This window comes from Trichosurus vulpecula, chromosome 5 (assembly GCF_011100635.1).
Source record: "Trichosurus vulpecula isolate mTriVul1 chromosome 5, mTriVul1.pri, whole genome shotgun sequence".
In the NCBI taxonomy this organism is placed as follows: domain Eukaryota; kingdom Metazoa; phylum Chordata; class Mammalia; order Diprotodontia; family Phalangeridae; genus Trichosurus; species Trichosurus vulpecula.
Window position 1 is genome coordinate 268,446,463 of NC_050577.1, and position 9,603 is coordinate 268,456,065.

A 9,603-nucleotide genomic window follows, 5' to 3' on the forward strand; every position below is an offset into this window, starting at 1 on the left:
GATTTGTTGGAACACCTTTGGTCATGCACTGGATCCCTTGAGCTACAACAAGAGGGACCCTTCCCCTAAATCTCCCTACCTCCCAAGCTAAAAGACCGATGTACCCCTTGGTTTCACTATTCCAGAATTTTTCCTGGAGCAATTTTCTCTAGGTTTTTCAGGATCAACAAGAGGGGAGTGGTGAGAGCACTTATGGTTTACTCTGCATTCATGGCTCCCAGGAGTTCAAGTAGGTGACTTTCATACAAATGTATGTGGGCTGATATCCCCAGGAATAGCTGCTGCTGCTGCTGCTGCTGCTGCTGCCTCAGTCCTTGTGCTTCTCTCTCACCCAGTTCCCAAGGGACCCCTGTCCTGTCCTGAGAAGTTTGGGAGTTGCTACTGCTGCTGGTGATTGAGTTCTCTGGGACCTGCTCCCACTCTGGTATGGCTGAGTCTGCGCTCGTGCGGCCTGCACACTCTGTGATCTCCCAGCCAGGTGCAACAGATCCTTTATGTTGACCTTCCAGGCCTTTCCTGGACTGGAAATCCGCCACACTCTGTCTCCTGGTGGATTCTGCCACCTCAAAATTTGTTCAAATTCACTTCTTAGAGGTACCCGAAGGAATTTGTGGGAGAGCTCTGGTGTGTTGCTGCTTTCACTCTGCCGTCTTGGCTTCTCCCCCCATCTGTTTTTCTTTCTAAACTTCCTTCCATTATCTTCTGTGCATTTTTAAAATGTTTTAATAGCCTTCTCTTTTTAAAAATCAGCATTGTTAACTCACCTCTTAGGTTCATTGAATTTAGGCCTGAGACAGGTTCTTAGAATTCTTCTAGTCTACCCTCCACCCATAATTTCAGACATAAGCAAAGTGACACCCTAAGAGGGGGAATTACTTCCCCAAAGTAATACAGTAGTCACATACCAGACCTGGGATTTAAGTCTGTCCATTGTATATTCATGTATTACATTGTCTGGAAAATTTATTAATTATATTGCTTAAATCCAACTTCATTTGATTAGAGATTGTTTGCACCCAGAATGCCATCCTGACCTCAGTAACTCTCTAGGAATGCTGGAAATGGCTACAAGGAATTTTAGCTTCCCTTAGGTCCTAGATCCACCAAAAACTTCTTATTTTGTGTCAAGCCAAACTTGTTCTTTGGGTTTTCCAAGATTTTATTGAATGTTAATATTTACCTATATCTATCTTAAACTATCTTGCTTCCCTGTCAGCCACACTGCTTAACTCTATTCATGCGGTTCATTTGTTGGTACTTTTGTATAAATCCTATATAATATAAACCTTCCATAGCCTTTGTGCCTTCAAAGTAAAGTTTGGAGTGGTCAGCAGATTACTGTTATAGATTGTATAGATGTAACAGATTATTGTTATAGATTCTGATATTGCTTATTTAATCCATACCCAGGGCCTCAGTCAATCAAAATTTGACTAGAATGAGTGTTCAGGGCAAAACTCTGCTTTTTGGGAAGTTTCACTAGATTGGCCTACTCAGAATCACTGAGTTTAAGATCCATGGCTGGGAAAGATACTTCTTTTTGGGCCCCTTGTCCTGACTCTAGACCAGCATTCTATCTATTGCACCTAGTTGCCTCTTAGGCTCTCTCCTATAGTTTCACAATTTTCCAGGGTTTGCTTCTTATTGCTGTTGGACAGGCAAAGCTAGTTAACATCAGCTTAGTTGAAAAGGTAGGGGTAGTCACAATTTATGTGCTTGGAAACTTGTGGCTCAAGGGTGTCCCCTTCTCAATGCCATGACTAGTTCTAACTAGTCTTCCTCCTCATAGACTCATTATCTTATCATTGTGTGTGGTCAGTCCCACGGGTTTCTACATAAGTACTTATCAGGGTAGATTTCTTTAACCCTGGGGAGCAGGAGAGCTTTTCTTCCCTGTATCTATCTCAGGCCAATTAAGGCCCCAAATGGTATTTGTAATATATGTGTCACCACCCTGATTAACATCTAGTTGTTTCTGTCTACCAGTCTCAGATATGGGTAGCATATGACTGGTATAGTATATATGTATGTATATATATGTATGTATGTATATATGTGTATATATGTATGTATGTATGTATGTATGTATGTATATATATGATTTATTTTTAAAATTTATTTTTTAAAATTTTGAGTTAATTTTCTACCTCCCTCCTTCCCCTCCCCCACTCATTAATAAGTCAGATAATGTGATATCAATTACAAATGTGAAATTATGCAAAATCGTATTTCCTATTAGCTGTGTTGCAAAAAAAGAAAAAGAAGAAAAATTTTAAAAGTGAGAAAAGTATGCTTCACCCTTCACTCAGACTTTATCAGCTCTCTGGAGGTGGATAACATTTTTCATCATGAGAGCTTTGAAATTATCTTGGATCATTGTATTGCTTAGAGGAACCTAGTCTTTTGCAGTCGATCATTGTTACACTACTGCTCTTACTGTGTACAATGTTATGGGTAGTCACTTTTCTTGCATGCTTCGGTCTATTCTGTATCAGAGTTGGACTATTGTTCAATGTTCTTGAGACCCTCAAACTCAGTTTTCATTCCCTCACTTTAAACATGGGAATCATCCTAGGAATCTCTGGATTCTAGCAGAATTTGGGAATAACAGTTCCAAACTGGGAGTTAAGGTTGAAATTTCTGGGATAACCACCAGATACTTGTGCATTTATAATGATAGCTTAGGGAATTTAATTTGGTATGAGTTCCCCAGAGAGATCTGATTCTGAGAGTAGTAGGTGTGGCTCTCTAGGGTTGATAGAGTTAATTTCAGAGATAAGAGGTGAATAGCAAAACTAGCATTTATATAGTACTTTAGGGTTTGCTAAGCACTGTATAATAATAATCTCATAGTATCCTCAACAATAACCCTGGGAGGTAGGTGCTATTATTATCCTCAGTTTAAGGTAAATGATTTGCCCAGGGTCACACATCTGCTAAATGCCTGAGACCAGAGTTAAACTCAGCTTTTCCTGACTTCCAGATCCAGTGATCTATCCTAGGATATAATCTAAGATTATTTGGATAACTCCCACGCATATAGTCTGTTGTAAATGCTTCAAAAGAGGGTCTTGAGTAATCAGGGTCGCTGTAGGTAAGTTCCATTTAGGAGGGGTTGTATAAAGTGGAATCTTTATTTTAACTAACCTCAAACTGAAATTTAGAATTTCCTTCAATTCTTTAAGGACGTTATTCTAAGAAGGGATCCATAGCCTTCACCATACGAACAAGTGGGTCATGACCTACAAAGATTAAGTCACTGGACTAAAGTGTCAACAGAGGCAGGAGCAATAGGTTTCAGTGTAAACTAGTTTTCAATCATTCAAAAGGAAAAGGAACAGTTTTCTGTGCTTTGCGGAATTCTGGCCAGGAACAGACTTTACTAATATGTTACCAGTCTAGGTTTCAATACTTCAATGGGAGCAATCTATTTCTGGCAGTGATCCTCTCAGGCTTGTGTGTGTTCTGTGTTTTATTTCTTATGGCTTCTAGAAGCTCTCCAGAAGGCAGGAAAAAATCCATTGAATGACTTATACCTTCACAAGTCTGATCATCAAGTGAATACTAGCTTAGTAAAGAATACTAGTTGGTTCAGTTCCACGTGGGACTGAGATTGGAGATGAACCTCAGTTGAGTCAAATTTCTTGAGTGAGCTATTTTTCCATCATGGAGGACTTATAGGGCTAAGGCAATGTTATCAGTAAAACTTGACTTAAATTTAAACAACAGAGTAAACTTGGAAGGAATTAAGTGTCTGTTGGGAGGGCACCGTACATACATATACACAGGCTTCTTCGTCTTAGGAGTAGGAGTATATAGAACCAGAATTTTACAGCAAGAAGAGACTCTAGAAGTTACCTATCCAAAGGCCTCCAGTTTCACAGATGGAAGAGCCAGGAGCCAAGAGAGGCCAGGTTACTTGCCCAAGGAAAGAAAATATATTTCCCTTTTTAATGCTGACTACTTTGCCCTGCATATTCTTACAAATGTTAATGGTTAGTGGATTTCCTGATATCTGAGATGTTTTGGGGTAGCATGAATGAAAGCTCAGATGGCAGCGGGTTGCACCAAATTAAAGGTAGTTATGATCTGGAGAGCAGGAGTATCTATAGTGGCAGGGTAGGAAATCAGACTATTTTTTCCAGGAATCAGCATTAGAGGGAAGTCCAGTCAAGTCAGGAGCCTGTTGGTGATGGGTGGTCTGGCATTAGACAATAAGCAGGGCTCATGAGACTCTTGGGAGCATTAGCAGAAGACAATAATTAGAGGTCAGGGAGGTGGGAAGTTGGAATCCTGGGATAGGATGGTGGTCCATTATCAGATAAGGATCAAGCTATAGGGATTGTTTATTCAAAGACAGGATTCTAGGTAAGACAGAAACCATGAACTGTGGCAGAGAAACACATGCTGCTGGGCAGCAAACATAAAGACACAAGTATGGCATGGGGTGGAGAGAGGAAATGAAAAAAACAAAACAAAACAAAACAGGGATATTTAGGCTGGGTTCTTGCCCCTGGGGATCCTTGGAGTCTCCCCTTTTCTTAGTATAGAATTAGCCCCAGAATCCAGGGTGAGGCTCAACCTAGTGGTATGATTTAAAGCCCCTAGTCATTACAACATCAAACAGAAGCTTTCTTTTTATTATTCCTGAAAGTTCATGTTTTCTCCTAATAGATTACCCCTAAGGCAGATCATTTTGGACCCCCATTGGCCTGGATGTGCTCCCATAGGCCCTAATTCTTAATGAAGAAGCAATCTCTTTATCCACTCAGAACTAATTCCTGTCTATGCTTAATAGCAGAGACCTCACTGTTCCTGGATTTATTTGAGTTTTCATTAGTAGACTTCAAAAGAGGACAAGGAACATCCAATAATGGTTAGCCTTAATTATTTCTAAGACACAACCCTAGAGCCTGTAAATTTAAGCTTGGGTGCAGAGAAATATTCCTTTGGTTATTTATTTCATGGTTATCACCTCACAGAGAGGAAATTATTTGAGAAAAATGAGGGTTAGGATATTAAATAAGACAATCCCAATAGTAAGTAGCCAAGATAGATCTAACTATATGTCATGAGTTCAAGCACAGGTACAATCTCAAAGTACTGCCCTTTAGTATTTTTTCTTTCTCCTTTGTTTTCGACTATAAAGACATGCCCTGACCCATCAGCATCAAGACAAAACCAAAACAAAACAACAGACCTTCATTGAATACCATTGCCCCTTCTATGTGCCTATTATTTTAACCCTTCATTCACTGACAAAATATTTGATGATGCAATCTATATTCTATAATTTTATATTCATTCCTATAATACTGCTGGCACTAATTTTTTAAAAATCAAAAATCATAAAGGAATAAACTGTTGCCTAATCTGAGTCTTTTGACAATTACTGTTGGTGTAGGTATATCTTATACAAAGGATATGATATCAAACCCCACTTCTGCCCAGATTCTCACTCTTCCTAATCTGGGGCTATCTTGTTTGCCTCACTTGTTTCCTCACTGGCAGGCTGGGGCTGGTTACCACTCACTCCTTGAAGTAACCTTAATATGGGAGTAGACATACACATAATGTTCACAGAAATAGCTCCTGAGCCCCTATTTGTATGCTTCTTATTAACACAAATTAGTCACAATACCATTTACTCTTAAACATGAGGCATTTATTAAATAAAAGAGCAAAATAAATAATTAATATTTCCTTATTTTGTGAAACAAAAGGCAAAAGCAGGAATAATTAAAGCATGATTTTCTACACCTGTAAATCTTGGTCACATACTCTCATCAATGAACAGTTTCCAAGCCAGGGAAAGTATGCAGAAACTTAGAAAACCCTAGTAGTGAAGCAAATGAGAAGGGAATGTGCAAGGGGCAACTCTTTAGCACAGACCAGAATGTCTGTAGTCTCTTTAGGAAACATTTGCCCCACATCTTATCTCCTATTCAGAACCACTCTTCTTCACAGCCTCTTGGCTCTTTTGTGTAAGGAAGCCACTCTGTCATTCTTAGGCTACAGAATAAGTGTTGAGCTTTTAGATAACAGCACCCATAAGCGTGATAGCTATGGAGCTTCCCTTGTCTAGGTGTAGAAGCAGCATGATATTTTATTTTCAGTGAAAAACAATTCCCTCTAAGCCTGGCATCTGCAGTTGTTCAGATCTGTCTTTATTGGCATTCCCATATTGGACCACAGATGGCAGTAAAGGGCAACGTACACAAGGCTTCAAGGGGTTTCCACAATAAAATTATAGTTGGTGATAGAGAACAAGGCAATCTTTTTCAACAGGCTCTTCACACACATCTGATGCTGCTTTCTCTAATTAGCGTGTAGCACCCAAGCTTTCCCCCAAAAAGATCTGATTCTTGAAGTAATTATAACACCTGTCTGTCTCGGCTGAGCTAGTTTTCCTCAGCTCTACTAGCCTCTCAATTTCAGCAGCTTTTTTTCCTCTTTGAATGCCTCACCTTCTGTAAGGAATTTCTCTCATCAGCTTCTCTGAGCCTGAGTCTCTATTGACATCTAATCTGAACTCTAAAACTTTAAATCAGGCCTTCTTTGTGTTATGAATGGTCCCTATCTTGGTTTGATAAACTCCAAATCTGCATTTCCACCATGCATGATTCAAGTGTTTCATAAACTGTAGTTCCATCATCCACAAACAGTTATTTGATATAGAGTTCTTCAGCAAAAACTTCCCAGTCTTAACAATAGTCATATGTAAATTAGCTACTGGGAAGCCATTTTTGCAATCATTCTATTTTTGCTTCTTAGGGACACAATTTACTCAGTGTTTCTTCAGAATTTTATTTATCTCTTCTTAAGAATTTTTATGCAACAACTTGTTCTTCTCTTAGCATTATTTTTTTCTCTGTATTCCCCAAACATTCATAGGGTTTTTTTTCCAATGCATATTATATCTGTGTAGTATAGGTCCTCTCATTACAAGAATAATTCAGGTAAACTATTACCAGGGACATAGTTTGAACAGATAAGATCCTCAAAGGAATGGTCAAATGAATACAAACAATGTAAAATGCTTTATAATTCAATTATATTATTTAATATTTTAATGAATCAGTAATATCTCTGAAGTAAAGGCAATCAAGAATTGATAAATAATAAGCAGTATTGTATCTGTCCTGGCATTCATTATGAGCTAATAAAAGTTGAGTCATCTATTTTGCCATTTCCACCATTTCCACTAAGCATCCACTCTCATCTCATGGCAAAATGAAAAAGGAAAGGAAAATTACAGTCAGCCAGGGATGGAGATCTTACATATTGATGCCAAAAGCATCCTAGTTGGTGTCCCCTTCACATTCACTCTCTTTCTTACCTTCTTTTAATGTTTCCAGAGGTGGCAAATCTTTGTCATGTGAATGCAGATTTAATTTTGAAAATAATAGAAGCTGATTTGTAAATAAATGGAATGATCAAGGAAAGTAATATTGTTTTAAGTAAAAAAACAAAGAAGGACTAGAAGTTATTGAAAATCCTTTTTAGTGTGTGGATCACAAACTAGCCCTGAAGCAGTTCCCAAAGAGGATTTCCAAAAATATCAAGTGTGCTGGCAATGTCAATAACATAATTTATTTACCCAAAAACAATTATTTCAAAAGCTCTTAGTCATTTGGAAAAGTTCAGAGACGTTTGTTTACAAAAAAAAAAAAAAACATTCCATCATTATAGTTTCACTCAGTATAAATAAGCAGAGATGGCTAGGTGATTGTTGTTTGAGAGGTTGCCAATGGAGAATAGAGCAGAGAGAGGAAGCAGAATGCATATAATGATTGGAAAAAGGGGACTAGAAGAGAAGTAATAGATAAGTGGATCTTTGAAGGTCCTCTCTTATTTAGTAGTGTGACTTTTTTTTCCAGCAAATTGGCTCTTGAAAATGATCATTTGTTTGAGTTAAAGATCTTTCTGAACATGTCCTTAACAGCTTGCTTTGCTTGCTGATTTCTCAGGGTATAAATGAAGGGGTTCAGCATGGGAGCAACAGAAGTATTCAGTACTGCTACCCTTTTGGTCATAGCCACCCCTTCCTTTGCTGAGGGTTTGACATACATGAAGATGCAGCTTCCATAAGAAATGGAGATAACAATCATGTGGGAGGAACAAGTGGAAAAGGCCTTTTTCCTTTGCTGAGCAGAAGGAATTCTCAGAATAGTTCTGAGGATGTATGCATAAGACAAAATCACTAATGCCAAAGTGACCAAGAGTGTGAACACAGCTAAGCAAAAACTCATGACTTCTAAGAACTTGGTGTCTGTGCAAGAGATCATCAGGACAGGAGAAGAGTCACATGCAAAATGATCAATGACATTGGAGTCACAGAACTCCAGTTGGAGGCCCATAATAACTGGTGGAAAGATAATGAGGAAACCTGCCATCCAAGAGCTGATCACAAGCTGGTTGCAGACTTTGCTGTTCATAATAGTCATGTAGTGTAAGGGTTTGCAGATGGCCACATAGCGGTCATAGGACATGGCAGCCAGCAGAAAAAATTCTGTTGTACCCAGAAGGATGAAAAAAAATAATTGAGTTGCACAAACATTATAAGAAATTGTCCTGTCCCCAGTTAAGATAGTGATTAGGAATCTGGGAATGGACACAGATGTAAAAGATATTTCTAAAAAGGAGAAATTTCTGAGGAAGAAGTACATGGGGGTTTTGAGGTGAGAGTCCAACAAGGTGAGGGTGATGATGGTCAAATTGCCAGTTACACTCAATATGTAGGTAAAAAACAGAAAGAGAAAAATCAAGATCTGTAGGTCTGGGTCATCTGTTAGTCCCAGGAGGATGAACTCTGTCACTGATGTCTGATTTTTCATTGCTGACTCTAGACTTCTGCCAGGCCTGTATATAAGAGCAACAGAGAAAGACTAATTTTATTTGTAAGTCAAGAATTTTTTTCATTGCACCTCTTCTCTCTAGACTATTGTGCAAGTAACAGAGAAGGAAATTGCTCAAATATTAGCTCAAGAGATGCATGGCCCTATTTCCAACCAAATCTCAGGCAGTTTTCCTCAGGAACATCTTCTGAAATGACTTACTGTGTTTGCACTTGAAATGTGAACCCTGCCATGTCAAACTAGATGTGCCTTAGACATTTAACACCAAAGGTGTCCAAGACTGAACTCATTATCTTCACTCTCCCTGCCCCAAGCTGTTCCCTCTTTCTGACTTTTCTACTATTATGGAGAGTTTCAAGGATTCCACTATCCTCCCAGTCATCTAGGCTTGAAATTAAGTGTCAGCCTCCACTCTTCACCCTGCAATCAGTTGCCAAGTCTACCTTTGTAGCATCTCTCATCTATGCTTCCATCAGTGTCAGAGGACACTCTGACACAGCCATTATTCTGATGTTGGCCTTCATCACTTCATGATTAGAAATATTGCAATACCATGCTGATAGGCCCTCCTGTCTCAAGTCCTTCCAATCTCCAGAACAAATTGATCTTCCTAAAAACACAAATATGACTGTGCCACTTATCTATCCAATCAACTCTAGTGGCTCTTTGTTGCCTCCAGCATCAATATAAAATCCTCTGTTCAGCTTTGAAAGCTCTCTATAACCTGGTTCTTCTATACCTTTCT

At 38.8% G+C, this 9,603-nt stretch overlaps 1 protein-coding gene across 1 annotated transcript; it reads right to left on the reverse strand.

Annotated features, from left to right (window-relative positions):
* Positions 1-7,901: 7,901 nt before the first annotated feature.
* Positions 7,902-8,840, reverse strand: LOC118850617 (olfactory receptor 6C76-like). Its single transcript, XM_036760168.1, has one exon. It carries the CDS (start codon positions 8,835-8,837, stop codon positions 7,902-7,904), a length of 936 nt encoding a protein of 311 aa, XP_036616063.1. The 5' UTR covers positions 8,838-8,840.
* Between the last annotated feature and the right edge of the window lie 763 nt (positions 8,841-9,603).